Genomic DNA, 21,679 nt, shown 5'->3' with positions numbered 1-21,679 from the left:
ACAAAGTGTAACATGACTTCATTACATGACAATGACTCTAACATTTTATGACTAGATGAAAATAATTCCTAAAGACTCTCAATGGGAGTCTTGACTCAAAAATAAAATTTCTTGCTCATGAAACCCATGAAGCAAGCAATACAATAAAATCTTTACATGTCATTACATAAAATCATAATTACATGCCATTATGAAGACCAAACCTAGTTACACTTTTCAACCTTGGCCTTGGCTGATAGCCTATATTTTGTGTCTCTTGTCTCTTTATGGTTTATGCATTGGTAGTTGTTTGATGAAGAAGAGCACTAATAACCTAAGTAAAAGAAGATCCCAATCTAAAGAAGCAAAAAGCACTCAGAAGCAGTTACTAAAAGAAGAGAAATCACATAATTGCTATGCCCTAGATTTCTCAACATAGAATCAGAGCTAAGGTGACTAAGTCAAGGAGGGCATCTCATTAAGGGACACTCAAGGATTAAATCTCAAGGAAGCTATCAAAGCAAAGATCATCTTGAAGTCAAAGGAAACATCATAACCCTAGATCAATATGTGTGGATAAAGGAGCGGGACCACGCACCCAAAGTTGGGGTTTCCCGAGTAGTACCACCCTAGAACCAAATGGTCAATAAAGGAGATCCCATGAGAGTAAGATCCAAGGGTAACAACCAAAAGAGATCAAGGGGACAAGAGCACAAACTAACACCACTCTTTCCGCCAAATCCCCCCATTAATCCACACCCAAAAGTATCCATGATAAGTAAACCCAATACTTAATTACCAAATGATAAGACATATCTTTAGATTCGAGAGGCCCACCTTCAAACATACAATCAATACAAGTGCGTGAGGGACCACATGGCTGGCTCAAGTGGCAAAAAAATGGCACAACGAGCTAGTAGAAGGCATCAAAGGGTTGTTGGTTTCCCGTTGAGGCTCATCATGGAGAAAACATTCTCCTAGGGATATGACCCACAAAGTGGTGGGTAACATCTGGCTCCAACTGGGACATGATCTCTCGAAGAAGTGGTGAGGCTACTCGAACGGGAGGTCACGAGAACTCCAGCAATATCTTGGTCACCGTAGACCTGTTATCTACACATGTCAAAGGTCAAAGCCACGGCGGCAGCATGTTTTTGACGGTGTCTGATGATCACCCATGCTCAATGTTAGCCCATAAACCAATATGCAATTATTTTTTTATATATGCAATCTTATCTATCATGAGAAACATCATATGTGATTAGTTCTAATGCAGAAATCGGCATGCAATGCATCCTACCATAACATGCATATAGTAATGTTTCTACTAAGTGTAGTCATAAAGCCAGTGCAACCAACATATCATCACATGAATATACATATGCCTACCAGTATGATTACTCATGTAGCAACCCCCAAATCAAATGTGGACATAGTCACATGGCGGATGGAGTGGGAGAGAGGCGGGAAAATATGATCATTCGAGGTAGAGGGAGGTCCTAGGAGAAAGAAAACTGGTCATTCTAGAGGTCCAGGGCTCCCCTTCTAGGTATAAAAAGAAGGAATGAATGATTCCTCTCGATAACTCCTCATCACAATCATTGCTTGTAATATCATGCTTCGAGGATGTCACATGGTTGTGATGAGAGGGGAACAAAGGGTGAGAGAAAGGAGTGCAACAAATAGGTCTCTCAATGTGATGGTCACAGTAGGGAGGGGAGGTCACAGAGTGATCATAATCCTGAGGATGGGTCAAAGGGGATAAAGTATATTCAATGAAGGGATTTTCCTTGACACTATACTCATGAGGGGGAAAAGGCTCACATTTACTTGAAATCATATGACCAGGGGTGAGGGAATCACTTGATGAGGACTCAAGATGATGACCAATAGGAAAAAGGGAGAAAGAAGTGTTGTATTCAACAGGTTGCGCTTTCCCAAAATCATAATCTAAAGGCTCAAGTGATTTGAACGTAGAATCAGACTCAAGAGAAGTGGGAGCCCTATCAATGTCCTTAGTACCAAAGATTAGGTCTCTTCTAAAAGGAAAATTGATCACTTCCAACTGCTCCTCTTTATGCAAAGTAAGTCATCATAGGTAATTCCTGAGGGGAAAGGAAGATCAGTTTCATCCTCATCCTCCTTGTCGGTCTTGTAAATAGAAGCACAATCAAATTGAAGACCAACAATTTCCCATTTCTCCTTTTCAATGTGGAAATAATCTTCAATGTCATATTCCAAGGGGCTAATGAGATCATCTCTCTCAAGGTTTTCGAAAGAGGTTTCATGAGGAGTAATATCCTTGAGAAAGGTAAGGTTGGTCTCAATTTCTCTTTCCATAAATTCACCCTTCTTAGCACGTGTCCTCAAAATCATCATTTTCATTATGTGGTCCCAAGGAGGTCGCATCTTCTCGTTCATTACCTAGATTCCTAATGTCTTGATGAAGCTCGATGAAGGCTTCCTCTTTGATGCTTAATGCAGGGTGTACTTGAAAATGTCTAAGAAAGCCATCAACGAACTCTTCAATAGATGAGATGCTTCTAGGTTCGTGATTTTGCAACCATGAGTTATGACCACAAAGAGAACTAAAGAATAACAACATAAGGACATCCCAATGCACCACTTTCTCCTTTGAAGTGTGTGCATTAAAACTTTCCACATGGTCACTTGCGGAGCTTGGGTCACCATCGAACACGAGAGCCCACGTACCATCCTTCTTGTGACATGATTGGGACGTCCAGGGATGCTAGCAATGTCAAAACCGGGAAATTTATGAAAGAATGACAACTTATTTGAGGTATACATGAAACATATGTAGGAGTCGCCACAGTGAAATTAAATATGCCTAGAAAATGCTTGCTTCACCCTACAAAGCATCGACATTAAAGTTCAATGAAGAACTAGGGCTTCATTCTTCCAATGGAGTCACCAATAATGATATGTCAATATGTCATACGAGGAACAAAACACGTCTCGTGTCCTCGGCAATGGCGCCAGAAATGTTACCACTCAAACTAGCAAGGGGCCTAAAGGGGTTCCTAAGAGGACAACTGTGGAGGCTTAGTCAACTATCACCACAATTAGTCTCCCTGCTATTTATGGACTTTCACCGATGGGAGGAGTCCCAATAGTGTAGGGATTCACTTGTAAAGTATATGTCAATGGAAAGGTGAGAAGTGACCCTGAAAACCCTTTCCCAAGGATGGAGTGAAGAATGGAGCTTGTTTGCTCTTTAAGCAAGGGACTTGGTCCACCAGGGATAAGGGGTGAGGATTGGAGGGTTGAGAGAGAAAGGATAGGCTTATGAACAAGTTTCTCAATCCCTATAATCCTTGGGAAACTTGATTCCCAAATGGTCCTTGACAAATAGTCTTTATTAAGAAGTGGGACCACACAAGGCCAAGTGGACCCAGACCAAGTTTGGGGATGGAATGTTGCAACCAATGATGTTCCTATCCTGGACAAGGTGAGGGGAAAGGACCAAGCAAAAATACTTTCTTCAAAAGTTTGAATTGATCCTATTCAGGTCTAGCCTTGGGGACGCCTAGGAACAATTCGATCCTAAAGCTAGGGCTTGAGATTCCCGAAGATTCCTCCATTAAAATTGCCTCAAATTTGGAGGAGAGGGAGGGGACCCACCAGCACAGTAGCCTATAGGAGATCAAATTTTTTTCTTGGGTCAATTCTCGGGAAATTGATGCCCTGGGTGACCTAATGGGGCTAGACTTGGGGAAAAAGGGGAAAATGGTTAAAAGAGGGTTGAAATGGTCACCCTTTTTGAGGGATCAGTGCCTAGTTCACTTCGGGATATGGAGTCAAGGATAATGATGAGTAAGAACTTGGTTTCTTGATCAAGGAGGCCCAGAAAGTCAACTTCGTCCAATGTTCAGAGAAAGAAAAGAAAAGTGACCTTCAAGCATTTATACTTAAAAGCAAATGATGCAAACTTCTCGGGATAAATAAATCTCTAGGACATTTCATTCATATAACATTGGCCCATACATTAAATTAGCTAAAACATGCTCAATTCCACATTTTGATAATGCAGCAACTAGCCCTAATTTTAGCAGTGTGCAGCAACAAGAATAATAACATCAAAATTTACTTACAACGTTATAGAGTATATCCAACCAGCATTTCGTTTGCTCGATAAAGCTCCAAGACGAGAAATAGTCCAAATCCATACATCAAAATTCATCCATCTCCAAAAATATCCACCAAGGAAAAAGTGCGAAAATTCTCTATGATTAGAGAGATCCCAAGTCAAGTGATGATACAAATGAATGTATCTAACATTAATATATAGTCTCCTAAGGAATTCGAATTAGCTTATGGGCCTACATTAGCCCCTAATGATAAAATAATGTGCAAATAAAACCCCTATTGGTGACAAGCCTAAGTTGCATGAAACGGGTACGAGTTTCCGAAACGGGAACAGGTACGAAACGTGACCCCCCCCAAATTTTGGAAACAGGGAAACGCATATATATATATATATATATATATATATTAGGACATTTAAGAAATATGTGCAATCATAAAGCATATATGATACATTTTAATTTATTATATTATAATTAAATTGTCAATTGTCAATGCATAAACTATAAGTCTCTAAATTTACATCACATTTACTCATGAATGATCACATAATGAAAATAGAAATTTCCAAAATCAGCCACAAGAAATTTCTAATTTCTTGTCTCGTGCTTGATTGGGAGTCTCCTCCTACATAGTCGAACGGCCTTAGTGCTCTTGATTAAATACAAGTTTCATACCATAGTACCCTACATGCTCTTGATTATTGGGAGTCTCCCCTACATAGAGGGCTTGGTTCTCTTGATTAAATACAAGTTTCATACCCTAGTACATGACAAAATCCAATGGAAACATTGCAATCCCCCCAATCTTGAAATCCTAAAAAACAGGTAAGTCGGCTGGATTTTGAGTGAGATCTAAAATTCTACTTTCTCCATATGAAATCTAATGAGGGTGAAACCACTCTCAAATATCCTGAGTCATTTCATGGTAATGTTAAAAATTTAAGTAAAAGAATGAAAATGAAAAATAAAGGGGAATATCACTTTTACTTTAAGAATTTAACATTACCATGAACTGCATATCAACACTAGGGCCATAGGCTTGAACATTCGGCTGCCCCACTCAAAAAACTACCTTTTTTTATAACTTGAGAGCCATCTAGAAACATATAGAGGATATTTGAGTCGCCCAATAAAAAATTAGAAGCAAAAAAATTAAAAAAAATACAACAAAAAGTCAAGTTACAAGAGGAAACTTCGACGTAGGGCCCAGAAACTTGTTTCCGGTCGTACTGGCCACGTTTCCTCCTCAAGAAACGGTCCAGTACGGCCAGAAACGAGTTTTTGGGCCATACTGTATGGATTTCCCCGTTTCCGTTTCGTTTCCGTACGGAAACGGACCCTGGACCCATGTTTCTTGTAACTTAGTGACAAGCCCACCAAACTAGTTCACAAATGTAAAAATAAGCCCCACAAAGGGCCAAATAATAATATGTGTTGATTTTTGGTAGCATCGGATGTGCTCTAGCCTTGACATTTGGAGGAGAGGCTAAGGCACATGAGATCTCTCTCTCTCTCTCTCTCTCTCTCTCTCTCTCTATATATATATATATATATATTAGGACATTTAAGAAATATGTGCAATCATAAAGCATATATGATACATTCTAATTTATTACATTATGATTAAATTGTCAATTGTCAATGCATAAACTATAAGTCTCTAAATTTACATCACATTTACTCATGAATGATCACATAATGAAAATAGAAATTTCCAAAATCAGCCACAAGAAATTTCTAATTTCTTGTCTCGTGCTTGATTGGGAGTCTCCTCCTACATAGTCGAACGGCCTTAGTGCTCTTGATTAAATACAAGTTTCATACCATAGTACCCTACATGCTCTTGATTATTGGGAGTCTCCCCTACATAGAGAGCTTGGTTCTCTTGATTAAATACAAGTTCCATACCCTAGTACATGACAAAATCCAATGGAAACATTGCAATCCCCCCAATCTTGAAATCTTGAAAAACAGGTAAGTCGGCTGGATTTTGAGTGAGATCTAAAATTCTACTTTCTCCATATGAAATCTAATGAGGGCGAAACCACTCTCAAATATCCTGAGTCATTTCATGGTAATGTTAAAAATTTAAGTAAAAGAATGAAAATGAAAAATAAAGGAGAATATCACTTTTACTTTAAGAATTTAACATTACCATGAACTGCATATCAACACTAGGGCCATAGGCTTGAACATTCGGCTGCCCCACTCAAAAAACTACCTTTTTTTATAACTTGAGAGCCATCTAGAAGCATATAGAGGATATTTGAGTCGCCCAATAAAAAATTAGAAGCAAAAAAATTTAAAAAAATACAACAAAAAGTCAAGTTACAAGAGGAAACTTCGACGTAGGGCCCAGAAACTTGTTTCCGGTCATACTGGCCACGTTTCCTCCTCAAGAAACGGGCCAGTACGGCCAGAAACGAGTTTTCGGGCCGTACTGTATGGATTTCCCCGTTTCCGTTTCGTTTCCGTACGGAAACGGACCCTGGACCCATGTTTCTTGCAACTTAGTGACAAGCCCACCAAACTAGTTCACAAATGTAAAAATAAGCCCCACAAAGGGCCAAATAATAATATGTGTTGATTTTTGGTAGCATCGGATGTGCTCTAGCCTTGACATTTGGAGGAGAGGCTAAGGCACATGAGATCTCTAAGACCCAGAAATCATTTTGGGAAATTCCATTTGGATGAGAATTTATTAAAATAATTAATATTTTTAATGAGTTCCTAAGTCTAAACTTAGGAAAATAAAAATATTAATGTGTATTAATAAAGATAAGGATGAGAAGCTTCTATGAGACGATGATCAAGTCTGTTTTAATCTTAGCCGTTGATTAGGGACTTAATCTCGGTTGTTGATTCATCAACAGAAAAAGTATAAGAGAAGACTTGAGGGTCATTTAGAGATACACCAACAAATACTCAGTGTCTCAAGGAAGAGGAGATCAATTTCAGAGGGAGTCGCAGGGTGAAGGAAGAGGAAGGCTTCAGCAGCAGGCAGTGATCGAGGAGGAGGTGACGCAGGGGCAGTGGAAGACAGCGTCGAAAGAGAAATGCAATCTAGAGGAGAGACGCAGAGCCTACGCAGGCTGACAGAGAGGGATGCAAAGCCACTCAGAGTCACGTTGGGTCAATCAGAGTGACGCAGGGGTGACGCAGAAGTGGGAGCAGGGTCTCCAAAGTGTCAGATGATCTCAGAGTGAAATTCCAAGGTGTTTTCTTTCAGTTTCTCTGTAAAATCATTCCTTGTAAAAGCAATTGTTGTTGAAGATTAACAAAGTCCTCATCTGCTGCACCAGTTTTCCCGCATTGGGTTTTTCCGGGGACAATTGTCCAAAAATAACTGTGTCGATGTGATTGATTCTTGTGCATGTATTTTTTCTCTGGGTAATTGTGTGATAACTGCAGTAGAATTTAATAATTTATTTTAAAATTTGCTAAAGGAATTTCGTAAATAACTTATTGAGAATAATAAGTAGGTGAAATAAATCAGTTGCTACAGTGACAGAATTTCAGTTTAGAAATTTTCAGATGGTATTAGAGAAGAGATCCGACAACAGGAAAGGAAAATCGATTATGGGTCAAGAGCATGATGTAGAGGCATCCACTCACGGGGACTCACATAGATTTCGAGAAGAATGCAGAAGGGACGAATTTTCAATGTTAGCTTCCAGATTGGAAGAAAAAGTCGTTTGCCTTGCAATCTCTGCCTCCTCGGAGGTTTGGTATATAGTTAGTGGAGCTTCTTGGCATATGACAAGAATCCAAGAGTGTTTTTCAAATTATTAGGAAGAAAGAATGAATTTTCAGATCACCATGGGGAATAAGGCAAAGTGTACTCCAGTAGGAAGAGGTACCATAGTTTTTCAAACTGAAGCAGGAGAGCGACTTCGGGCAAACAATGTCCTACATGTGTTGGGATTGGGGATGAACTTACTTTCCGTATCTCAAATTCAGAACAAGGGCTTTGACGTTTTCTTCATTAAGGAGAAAGTATATGTCAAACACCCAAGTTGGAAAAAGAAGGCTCAGATTGGAATCAAAAGTAACAGGTTGTACAAGTTACAGCTAGAATCACCAATGGCATTGATAGGCAGTAATGGAGACAAAGACTTGAATGAGCTATGGCACAAGAGGATGGAACACTTACACCATGGGGCTCTGAGAATTCTCAGGAAAATAGTATTAGGAGTTCCTGAACTAAGTACTGAACGGGATGATGTATGCAAAGGGTGCGCTCTGGGCAAGTATGCCAAAGTTGTGTTTTCCAAAAGTAACAATAGGGCAAAGAGTGTGCTAGGATTGACACACTCTAACATCTGTGGATTGATGTCCACAAAAGCTCTTAGTGGTGTCGAATACTTTGTCACTTTCATCGATGACCGTTCCAAGAAACTTGGATCTACTTTTTGAAAACCAAAGATGAGGTTTTCGGTAGATTCAAAGAGTTCAAGGCTCTAGTGAAGAATCTGACAGGAAAGAAGATAAAAGTGTTGCGCTCGGACAATGGTGAAGAGTATGTCGACAAGGGCTTCACTAATTTTTGTGCTAAGTAAGGCATCAAAAGAGAGTGGATAGCTCCCTACAATCCGGAGCAGAATGGAGTGGCAGAAAGGAAAAACGGGACTATGGTGGAAGCAACTAGGGAAATGTTGTATGATCAGGATATGCCTAAATTCCTATGGGCAGAAGCATGTAGTATGGCAATTTATGTCCAGAACAAGACACCTCACAAGGCATTGTGCAAAATCACTCCGGAGAAGGTCTTCACTAGGAAGACACCTGAAGTCAGTCATTTCAGGATATTTGGGAGTTTGGCATATTGTCATATACCCAAAGAGAAGAGAAAGAAATTAGATCAAACTGCTGAGAAAGGATACCTTGTGAGATATAACGAGAAAGTTAAGGTATATAAAGTCTATCTTCCAGGGAATAAGAAGGTAGTGGTCCGACGGGATGTAAAGTTCATGGAGGATAGAGCTTTCAGAAAATCCTGAGAAATGCCTTCCAAGGAGAAGTCAAAAGACGAGCCGTTGGTCAGACCACTTCAACCAGCGGAAACTAGTACCAAAAATCCTCCTAAAAACAAGGCTTCAAAACAGGAGGAGTCTCAAGAAGAAGAGGAGTTGGCATATGTACCTACTACCAGTGGAAGAACGAGTCGGGAACAACAGATTCTACAAGATGCAGAAGACTTCATTGGAGCACCCAGGAATAGTAAAAGGAAGCGAAGACAACCAGACAGATATCAGGCCTTAGTAGCTCAGGTTGGGGAACCTTCTAGTTTTCAAGAGGTCGTTCAACATTAAATATGGGTGGATGCTATGGTGGGGGAATATAGCTCTATAATGGTCAATGATGTCTGGGAAGTGGTACCTAGGCCTCAGGACAGATCAGTGGTAGATTCGAGATGGATCTACAAGGTCAAAAATGTTGCAAACGACAGTGTAGAGAAACACAAAGCCAGGTTCGTGGCTAAGGAGTATGCTCAGAAGGAAGGAATATACTATGAAGAAACCTTCACCCCAATAGCCAGGTATACTTCTATTAGGACCGTGATATCTCTTGCAGCACAGATGGTGTGGGAGATTCATCAGATGGATGTCAAGACAACATTCTTGAATGGGGTAATAGAAGCGGAAGTATACATCGAACAACCAGAAGGTTTTGAAACACATGAGAGGAAATCTCATGTATGCAGATTAAAGAAAGCCTTGTATGGGCTAAAACAGGCACCTAGGGCATGGTATGGTCGAATTGATGTCTACTCGCAGAAGATGGGGTTCATCAAGAGTGAAGCAGACCCTAATCTCTACTATATGGTCATAGAGAATGAGCCTCTAATCCTAGTGTTATATGTGGATGATCTCTTTCTGACAGGATCATCCAAGCTCATCAAAGACTGCAAGAAGAACCTAGCCACAGAATTCGACATGAAGGATTTGGGACAGATGCATTATTTTCTGGGGTTGGAAGTTTGGCAGCAGAAGGGTGAGATCTTCCTGGGACAAGGGAGATATGCTACAAAAATCCTGAAGAGATTCAGGATGCAAGACTATAGACCTATGGCTACTCCAATGATCACCAACTGGAAGAAGATTGATGCATCAGAAAATAAAGATGTTGATCCCACCTTATACAGGCAGCTTATAGGGTCCATGATGTATCTGGTCAATACAAGGATAGACATTTGTTATGCTGTCAACACCCTCAGTCAGTTCATGGTAGAACCTAAGAGGGCGCACTGGGCAGCAGCCAAACATGTTCTCAGCTATATACAAGGAACAATCGAGCATTGACTATTGTACACCAGAAGCAATGATATCAGGCTGAGTGGGTTCACTGATGCGGATTGGGTTGGAAATTCAGTAGATCAGAAAAGTACAACTGGTACTATTTCAACATTGGATCAGGAATGACCTCCTGGTGCAATAGGAAACGAAAATCCGTGGCTTTGAGCTCAGCTGAAGCAGAATATATGGAAACTAGCACAGCTTCGTGCAAAGCCATATGGCTTAGGAAATTTCTTGTGAATCTATTCAGGAGAAGGATGGAAGCGACTAGGACCATGTGTGATAATCAAAATTGCATCAAGCTCTCTAAGAATGCAATATTTCATGATCGATCAAAGCACATTGATATCAGGTGTCACTTTGTCAGAGACCGTGTCCAACAAGGGGCACTACAGGTATGTGAGGCAACAAACCAAGCATTAGGGCAGGTATCGATGCGAAAGATCAGTGTGATGTTTCTATAGTGAAACATTACTAGAGCACATTCCTCACTAAGAGGGAGGGTTCATTTTTGGTAGTAGCATCGGATGTGCTCTAGCCTTGAAATTTGGAGGAGAGGCTAAGGCACATGAAATCTCCAAGACCCAGAAATCGTTTTGGGAAATTCCATCCAGATGAGGAGTTATTAAAATAATTAATATTTTAATGGGTTCCTATGTCTAAACTTAGGAAAATAAAAATATTAATGGGTATTAATAAAGATAAGGATGAGAAGCTTCTAAGAGACGAGGATCAAGTCTGTTTTACTCTTAGTCGTTGATTAGGGACTTAATCTCGATCATCGATTCATCAACAAGAAAAGTATAATAGAATACTTGAGGGTCATTTGGAGATACACTAGCAGATACTTGGTATCTCAAGGAAATCCAATTCTCAAGGAAGAGGAGATTGATTTTAGAGGGAGTTGCAAGGTGGAGAAAGGAGGGCTTCGGCAGCAGGCAATGATCGAGGAGGAGGTGACACAAGGGCAGTGGAAGACAGAGCAGAAAGAGAGACACAGTCCAGAGGAGAGACGCGGAGCCTAAGCAGGCTGACGCAGAGGGATGCAAAGCCACTCAGAGCCACTTGGGTCAATCAGAGTGACGCAGGGGTGGCGCAGAAGTGGGAGCATGGTCTCCAAAGTGTCAGATGATCTCAGAGGGAAAGTATCAAGTGTTTTCTTTCAGTTTCCTTGTAAAATCATTCCTTGTAAAAGCAATTGCTTCTGAAGATTAATAAAGCCCTCATCTGTTGCACCCGTTTTTCCCGCATTGGGTTTTTCCGAGGACAATTGTCCAAAAATCACTGTGTCGATGTGATTGATTCTTGTGCATGTATTTTTTCTCTGGTTAATTGTGTGATAACTGCAATAGAATTTATTTTAATATTTGTTGAAGGAATTTCGTAAATAACTCACTGAGAATAATAAGTAGGTGAAATAAACCATTTGTTGTAATGATAGAATTTCAGTTTATAAATTTTCACAATGTGCATGTCGTAGGGCCCTCCAAAGGCTCAATAAAATCCTAAAGTGCCATATTGAGGAATAAATTCCTCGGAATATGATGGACAAAGGGGTGACCCCTTGTTCTCCAAGTGGTAGACTTGTGGTGCTCCCAGTGGGTATGAGGGCGCATAGATGGCCCCATGGGTCTCCATATGAATCAGAGATCCTCCACAAGGGTCCAAGTGGTGGAATGAATGCTTCCATGACATCGTACAAGCACTGGGAGACCTGTTAAGAGTGTGGGGCTCTTGTGGGGGCCTACTGGACATAATGTACCAAGCATATCATCATCATCCTAAAAGTGGATCACTGGTAATCTCTGAGCATCCATGAAGATCCAGGGAGTGATGTTTGCTATTGTCGAGGCCCATGGTTCTCTATGCAAACCCTACATGTGTCAATGTAGACCTCTGGGGGTTAGGATCCCATATAGGGAAACCAAACCCAAATGGAAACCACCTGCAATCCTAAATAAGATCCAATGTGTCTCCTAGGCTTCCAGTACAACCAGTCATTAAAATAATCAGGTAAAAAGCTTACAAATCATGGATAACAACGTGGGCACTTCATAATGGCATGCCCCCTTCCGTAGTGGGCCTTAGCATGTGCTAGTGTCTCCAAGCTCCAAAGGGGGTTAGCCATGTACCTTATTAGGTGGTTTCAACCCTTAAAGGGGATAGTATGTCCAAGGTACATCCCTCTAATGGGGGTGGCAAGTGACAAATCAGTGGAATGGAAGAGGGACTGAGGGGGGCAATCCTGGGCCACATAGTGGGGCATAGGGGTAACTAGATAAGGGAAAGCCCACACCTAGGTATGTAAAGTATAAGAGGGAGCAATCATGGTACACGAGGTGCCCCGACCTTGATTTTTCCACCCTTCTTCATACACCTTTTGCCTTTTATGAATTTTTTTTAATTAACTGCTCGGGGCTCAAAGGACAAGAGCATGATGTGTAAGATATAGCAATGATTACCCCCTTTTAGGTAGGTTGGTTCATTGCCCTCCAGGAGTTGGGACAATCATGGGTTCCTGAATGATAAATGAGGCTCATCTAGGGCCTATGGAACCAGGGTGATGGCCAATGATTGGGGAAGAGCTCATGTAATGGCTTTTTCTCACATGCTAACTATTTTTGTCCCAACCATCTTTTGCATTTTGTGGTACAATTTCCTGTTAAATGTGGTCATTTATGCTTTTCAATTTTTCTTTTAATTGCTTCAACCTTCGGGCATCATTCTAGGCCTGACCCAAGGTGGGGGAAAGGGGATAGAGAGGCTAGCCCTATGTGGACCCAGAACGGGAATGTGGACCCAGGTGGGGGAAAAGATGAATGGGGGTATAGTGAGTGGAAAGGGAGTAATATGTGAGGATAAAGGAGCAGGGCCACGCACCCAAAGTCGGGGTTTCCCAAGTAGTACCACCCTAGAACCAAATGGTCAATAAAGGAGATCCCACGGGAGTAAGATCCAAGGGTAACAACCAAAAGAGATCAAGGGGACAAGAGCACAAACTAAGCCCACACCAAATGCCCCCGTTAATCCACACCCAGAAGTATCCATGATAAGTAAACCCAATACTCAATTACCAAATGACAAGACATACCGTTAGATTCGAGAGGCCCACTTTCAAACATACGATAAATACAAGTGGGTGAGGGACCACATGGCTAGCTCAGGTGGTAGAGAAATGGCACAACGAGCTAGTAGAAGGCATCAACGGGTCGCTAGTTGCCGACTGAGGCTTATCATGTAGAAAAAATTCTCTTGGGGATATCACCCACAAATTGGTGGGTAACAAGCCCAAGAGCAAGATCAAGTCGGCCTAAAGGAGGGGAATTCGACCCTCAAGGAAGGCTATATAAAGTAGAGGAGCTCAAGTCATTTGGACACACAACAAGCACAAGCTCAATCTGCAATAGCGAAGGAAAATAGGAGTAGCTGAGAGGACGAAGAAGAGGAGCCAAAGTCGAAGTTTGAAGATTATATTTTCTTGTCTCTCTATTAGGGTTTGTGAAGCTGCCAATGGAGCTGCCGGTTGCAGGAGACCAAAATTGCAAGGCCGAAATTGTGTGAAGCAGTTGCAAGGGCTGAATTTGCAGTAGAGAAGTTGCAGTATCAAAGTTCTGGAAGTTGCCTTGAAGGAGATCTTCTAGTACCAAAGCTGTAAAATCGAAATGAAACAGACAATACTATTTATGATAAAAAATTAAACTTAGACAGCTTAGATATGTGCTAGGACTGGATTAGACAAGATTTTGCAAAGCAAGAATATTGTCTTTTCGCCATTAGTAAGGTTACAGCTTAAAAATATATTAAAAGCTAAAGCACACATCAATATATGAAGGCCACGCTATGTTCTCAAGCAATGCATCAGATAAGCACAACAAATAATTGGTCAGTAATTGATGTCTTCCTGGAGTAAGAAAGGGAGTTTCTTCTATAAAAGATATCAATAAAGTAAAACCAATATTAAAAAATCCACTACAAATTACTTTAGTAATTTCAAGACAATTTTTTGAGCTGCCAAAGATCAGTGCTCAAACATAATGCCATGCTCATTAGGTACCATGGCTGGGGAGGTCCACACCATGGACAAGATAAAGTTCATTCATACAAATTCCATAAACAAAATGCAAAATTAGTATACTATAAAGCGTTAATTTTCAACCCAAAAATAATCAATCGAATAGGAGATATACCCCATAGAAGGCTCCGGGACCTTCTCCAAGGGGAGGAAATCCAAACTTGTCTGCAAAACTGTCAATGCACACATGTGTATCTTCCATACAATCACGATCACCTATATCAGCCCAGCCTCCAGAACGAAGGACTGGAATAAAATTTGTCGCAACATTTTCTCTCTTCTTTACTGCCTCCACAGAATCACCCTTTTTCATCTGAAAATTAAGTATAAATGAATCAACTTTCCATACACTACTTATGTGCCAGAAGGCAATCTATAGCCATATGACTCATGTTCAATACAAGTGATCTCCAGGAATTGTATTATGAGTTACTGAAAACAACAGAATATGATTAAAATTCATTTTTTTTCAATACAAAAGCAAACAACAAAGAACCTTGCTCGACACATTGTCTTGAAATCAATCCACTTCTTGAAGGTATAAAAACTTTAGTTGTATAACATCAATGTATACAGAATGTTCCTTTACGTGGGTCTTAGTGAAATACTGTTTACAAATGTGAAATGGAGACCAAAATATCTAGTTCCACCCACACACACTAAATATGAAACACTCATACAATCTGTATCATTGCTATTTAAGTTTTTACTTTATTTAGTTGAAAGTACTTTAGCTTAATAAAACTAAGCTAAGCTGTGGTTACTGGTATTTACTAGTATTATTTGTGTCTTTCCTTTTCCCTTAATGGGGCAGCTCTGCTCAGATTGGTGATACATTTGTCACTACCAATGAGGTATCATTTATGCTTGAGCTTAGTGGCCACACAGGGCACTCCATTAATATCGCTGAGGATCTGGGGAGGATCTGGAGAGGATCTGGAAACAAACTTACGGGAGATGTCAGGGAAAATATCATGAATCGTGAAAAAATATCAACAAACTTAAACTTTGGCCCGAAAAACTCAGAAAATATAAGAAACATCGACAACCTGAAATAAAATCAGAAATATCAAGAGAAATGAGAAATATTTGAGACACTGATTAACCACAAAAGAATTAAAAGTGACATTTTTAGAGCATCAACAAAAAAAAAATTGATACAATTGTCACCAATGACCACAACCAGCACAGATCCATCTTCACCCTATTGATCTCATAAGCACAGGGAGGAATCAAAAAGAAATGGTAGCACAAACCTATTTGTGCTTAAAGGATTGGGATTAAAAAGGAACTATGCTAGTTTATTTTATTATCATATATTAGTAGTAGTGGTGATAGCAGTACTTCCAGTATTAGCAATATTATTATTGTCCGCTTTTTTAATTTTTCATTTGTATCGATTTTTTTTCAATTTAGTTTATTAGTATTACAGACATGACACTTCTACCTGAGCGGTATATGCACCTCGCTACTCTTGGTTTAACAATTGATACAGATCAGAAGGGATGATATTCAACTTTCTAAGCTTGCGTTTATCTTGTTTGACAGAGAAGCCAAAATTATTGTACATTTTGGAATATCATGCCTGCAAAGCACCCACAATGGTATGTTCTATACTTGCAACAGTTACTTCAATGTCTTTATATTAGCCCAAGGATAATTTCCAATAGCAATCACATTAACCATTAATCACATTGACAGTGACTGTAGATAGAAAATAAACAGTAAAATGCAGAAAACAAGCCAAGACAAGAGAACACCAATATTTGGCTAATGCTAGGGAAAATCCCCACAAGGGGGAAACCCTTGATCCTCCTTCTTATCTATTATCAATTGTTCAGCAGAGAGAGAATCCAATAATGTACAATGATGAAGTCAAAGTCAAAGTTGACTTCACAATAAGATGATCCAATACCACTGTCCAAACAGCCAAACAAACAGCCCAGTCAAATCTGCAATTTCTGCTTCTAGCCAACAGTGGTCAAACAGCTCTAACTAGTGGTCAATGCAACAACAAAACAGCCCACTTGGAACTCGGTCAACCTTGGTCAAATTCAGCCTTCCTTGCTGGTCAAAGTCAGCCCAAAATAGTCAGCAAAAACGCAGTCAAACCCAGTCAAACTAAAGTCAGCTCTGAGGATAACACAGGTCAAAATGCCCAGAAGTCCTTGGTTTTTGTGCCAATAAATGCAGCCTGGTCAAACAGAAATTGTCCTCCAAAAATAGCAGTCATTTCTGGTCAAGAGAGCCTCAGTCAACATTGGTCAAACTCAGCTGAAACAGAAAGTCAACGCCCAGTCAAAGATGCCTCCTGAAATTCGCACGTGAGAGAAATAGGCTTCCTGCAACTTGTAAGACCCAACCACACGAGGAGAGAGAAGATTTGATGAGTTGTGATGATGCCAAATGAGGTTTGAAGCCACTCTTATTTATATGAGTCAATGTGGGTCAAAAGACGTGTCTCTTGGGCTTCATGATCCTACATGATGGTGAGGTCGACCTTGACAAATTGCACATGTATGGAATTCACTTCAAAAACATATTTCTCCTTGTCCGATTTCAGTGAACCTTAGGTCAATTTTGGTCCTCTCGAAAAGAGGAATTCAATGCAATAATTATATCCATCAAATGAGTTGTCCAAAGTGGAATTTGGCACTAGTTGCACAGTTTAACACTCCCTCTCAACTAGGGAGAATTCCGCCTGCCAACATCTGATTATCATCATGCTATTATGTCATCATGTACCATCTTTGCATCTTGTCTCATCTCTACTAAATATTGATATAGATAATAAGAAGGATTTCGGGAGTGAGTCACAAGACCTTCCTACTCTCGACTGACAAAAGTTTGTCCACATAACCAGGGGTAGAACCCCAATCGGACTTGGTCCTAAATGATCAAGTCATTGAACATCATGCATCCTAAAAATAGGCAGTATGGCGCCCATCTCTAGTGCTATGGTCCCTATCCTCTTTCCCCAACTCATTGGCCAAATGAGAAGTACTTCCCAAGAGTCCCACACTGCAAGCGTAGGATGTATGTTGGTGCATCCGCAAGAGAAGGTGAACCACTCATCTTGCTCATATGCCATAGGAGAAGGAGAACCACTCATCCTACTCATATGCCATAGGAGAAGGTGAACCACTCATCCTATGCATATATCATCAACCATAGGGGAAGGTGAACCACACCCTATGCTCACATATATCATCATGGGGTATCAAAGGGGAAGACGAACCACTCACCCTGAACATAGCGTACCTATAGGGGAAGGTGAACCACTCACCCTATGGTCGCACATAGCTCCAAGAAGTACTCCAGGCCCCCAGGACCTCCCAGAGCTCAATGTCCAACTCAAGCAGGACCCTCATTCCACAACTCTGAGTCTCTCTCGAAAGGCTAAGAACTTGATCTTCCCCAAGGGCTTCGTGAACATGTCTGCAACCTATTCATTTGTCCTGATGTGGTGGAACCTTATTGCTCCCTATTGTACCATATCCCAGATAAAATGGTACCTGATATTAATATGCTTGGAGTGGTCGTGGAACACGAGATTCTCTGAAAAGTGAATCCCACTCTGATTGTCGCAATAAATAACGATGGTATCCAGCACGTGCTCAAATAGCTCACTAAATAGCTTCCTCAACCAAACAGCTTCGCAACATGCCGTACTAGCTGCAATATATTCAACCTCAGCGATGCTTAAAGCAACTGATTTATGCTTCCTGCTCATCCAAGAAATTGAAGCAGATCCCAAAGAGAGGCGACATCCTGACATGCTCTTTCTATCCACCACATTGTCAGCGCAGTCAACATCAGAATATCCATGTAGCATCAAATTCCCGGCAATGTATCTCAGTCCATACTACATAGCTGATAGTGCCACAAAGATATCTTAAGAGATTCTTTGCAGCAACCCAATGTATGTGATGTGGCTCAACCATAAATTGACTCAAAGTATTTACAACGAAGCATATCTGGTCGGGAGTTTACCAAGAACATCAGGGTCCCCACAAATTGTCTATGTTTAGAAGGATTTGCCAATTCGGGATCACCAGCACTTCCACATAGCTTCTTTGTTGGACACCTAATCCTAAAGGGTTAGTGTGGAAGCCGAAAAGACTAAGCAGTCCAAGAGACCTTGGGATCTGAAACCCAAGAGTCACACATTGTACTATAAATGTATATCTGATGTTAATAAAAACAAGAACTCATTGATTTATCTTTCACATTGTTTGCTGTCCATGTGTGTTTAACATGGTATCAGAGCCAGTACGTTCATAATCTGCTCAATCCTTTGTGAGCCACTTGTTTTTTGTGGCCTGTGTAAACCTACGCATCGATTATACACTGGTTGTATATGTAAGATGGTGATGGCAAATATATTTTGAAGACCGATTATATGCTGGTATATATGTCCGTTGGAATGCTTTTGAATAATAACATTTGAATGGTTGATGCTTGATATTGCCGTGTTTTTTAAATCATTTGAATGGTATATGGTGCGGTTCATGAGTGTAATGGTGCGTTACGCTGCTGGAGACCATTCAGTGGCTGTTGTAATCAAAACATTCTATCAGTTCTAGAATCGAAACGTTCTCTCCCATAAATTCCTGCGCTCTGCCCATATACTCTGTCGATTCGCTGCCCCTCTCTGCGCTGCCTCTGACCTGATTCGAAACGCTCCATTTAAAAGCGCTGCTCCACCTGCATTTAATACGCTGCCTCTGGCCTGAATACGTTGCCTGACACACCTCTGCTCCTCTGCTCCCTGGCGCACCAGCGCTGCATACGCTCTCTGCTCTCTGTCCTGACATAAAATCCATATAATGTAGAAACGGTTGAGGACGGGCACCACTGTTGACAGAATGGCACTCGTAGTTGTTGCCATGCTCTGTGCGCAATGCCTCCATTCTACTGTTCCGCCCGTCTGTATGTTACAGCAAAAGCCGGGAAGGCTTTTTGGCTTTTTGTAGACTATGTATGGTGCAATAAATTGCAGCTACATGGATCTGCTATGAGAAAAATCCAAATTCACCTGTAGAAGGTCGTTTTTCGCTAAGGAGAATCAACTCATTGGAAACCGTATTGGACGTAGCAGAATTCAAAATATATTATAGTGGTCGCATTCACTATAGAGAGCGGAGTTGTAATTTGCGTGCGTCGTGACCAGACGGATCTTTTCCCACTGTAATCACAAGCAATTCATGAACATGGCGTGATGATGTAGAAGGGTTTCATCCTCTGTTACGGGCGTCTGAGAAGAAGGAAGGCAACTCTTAGGCTAAATTTCTATGTCTAAAGTCAATCTCTTTTTTTCGACGGTTTGCCACATCTCATTAATCGGTAGCAGTTGTAGTTAGAATCAGGCCAAATTCATATGAGTTGGAGATGGGCGAATTACGAAGGCATCGTCAACAAAAATCAGTATGAAATCGGTCTGTGCAAGGTGTATGGGATCGTTTTCATCCAATGGTGCTTGGAAGGGGATCATAGCATGGTCGTATTGTTCATGTGCTCAGTTGTGTTAGAGAAGCCTGAGCTTTATTGTGGTTGTTGGGGACTAGTTTACAGTCAAGAAGGGGACGGATTTTCCCTCTATTCCATGGATGTAATCATTTTCTTCATTGGGGGTCGAGTTTTCTATGGACCGTAACTATTATTTCACGTTGTTGGCATGTGTATTGATCAAAGGGTGGCATATTTGTTGATCTGTTATTCCCTGTGGGTTGTCGAAGGTCGTTTTGGGCCTGTGTAAGTCGTATTCCCTTTACTAAATGAGGATAAGCGCTTTGTGTTGTTAGTTGACTGTCTCCACCTCTTGTTGGAGCACGTGTTGTAGTGTTTGTGTAGCAGTATCAGTGGATGCCCATTGTCTACTGTGTGCATGGTAAAATGTGAGGCAACACGACTTGCAGCATGTGCATTGGGGCACTAACGTCAGTGACTGTCTTACAAAGAAGCAAAGTTTCCGCTCACATTGACTGCGTCAGAAGGGAGAGTCTGGAAGCTATAGAATCGAGTGGCAGCAAGACAATGTGAAGAACGATTTGCAAGAGTAGTTTTCTCTCTTCTCCAATCATCCAAGAAATTATATAGCTTGGCCACGATCATGTGCTCAAATATTTATTATAGAGAATATGTTTTGAATTCTGGAGCGTAGCATTGGTTGAGGAAAAAGACCACGTTTTCCTTTTGTTGGGCATATCCCTGGTGGGTACAGATTTACAGTATTCTTGTGGCTAGAAAAGGATGTATTAATATTGCTGAAAAATAAATGTCAATAATTTCAGACTGCTCGTGGACATAGTCACTGTCTGTGGGAGCTGAATATTGACTCACCTGTGCGTAATATCTCCCATTGGTTTCACATGGGTCCTGATGATCCTCGAATGCCATTCTGAGTAGTTATTGTGCATTGTATGGCTATTTGCCCTAGTTTGATTTGTATTGCCGAAGGGATTTAATGAACATAATTGGTGTGAAGTTGAGAGTTGGGATGTCAAAAAATCTTTATAGTGACAGAAAGTGCCCTGTTGGATCCTGCTAAAGAGTGGAGCATGCTTTGTTGGAAGTTAAACTCTCAGGTGAATTGAAGAAAATTCATTTTTTTGAATGAGGAGTCTGTTTTCTGGATATCACCATTCTTTGTATGTTGAATCTATTGCAAGCTGATCGATTTGAAGATTGTTGCCATAAGTTTATTTGGTGTCCATCTTTTCCTCATTGTTTTACTATCTTTTGAGGTTAGAAATGGCTCCAATCGGTGCAATATTAGAGTTAGTGGACAATCTAATACTCTCTAGTATGAATAATACAGTCAAAATCAGCAAGGATTTTCTCACCGATATTCATAGTTGTTTGCAAAATGTACAAGAAAAGATCGATTTTTTGCAGCTTGAATCACAGCTACAGCAAGAAGAGCTACATCAAAATAGACACCATTCTGAACCTGTGTTTGTTCAGAACATTGAGACAACCACCCATCAGCAGCATGTTAATAATGGTACAGTTCATTCAAATAAAGCAGCAGTTGTATATGCAGATGCAGAAACTCAGTCTGCATTTCCCAAGCCCATCATCAGACCTTGGGAACAGCTTGTCCACAACAAGCACAGAACTAGTCTTGGATATGACAAGGACTTGTCCTTTCATATTCCAGACTATGCCAAGCCTATTCAGTTTCAAAGTGCTGGATTTATTCATGACAGTTCACCTGCTCTTTA

The 21,679-nt window shown here is 40.7% G+C and overlaps 1 protein-coding gene across 2 annotated transcripts in view; it reads right to left on the bottom strand.

Moving 5' to 3' along the window:
* The window catches only part of LOC149142385 (putative protein phosphatase 2C 57), a 129,935-nt gene that overhangs the window by 37,395 nt on the left and 70,861 nt on the right, over nt 1-21,679 (bottom strand). For both annotated transcript variants that reach the window (XM_089453291.1, XM_089453290.1), the window contains one exon: nt 14,569-14,766. In XM_089453291.1, coding sequence (XP_089309417.1) covers nt 14,569-14,766 — 198 coding nt within the window. The remainder of the gene's footprint in view (nt 1-14,568; nt 14,767-21,679) is intronic.

Source organism: Pinus tabuliformis, chromosome X, assembly GCF_031772625.1.
Source record: "Pinus tabuliformis cultivar Carrire ecotype Pingquan chromosome X, CPIR1, whole genome shotgun sequence".
Lineage (NCBI taxonomy): Eukaryota > Viridiplantae > Streptophyta > Pinopsida > Pinales > Pinaceae > Pinus > Pinus tabuliformis.
The sequence above is the reverse complement of the archived record's forward strand: the minus strand, read 5'-3'. Positions and strand labels throughout refer to the sequence as shown.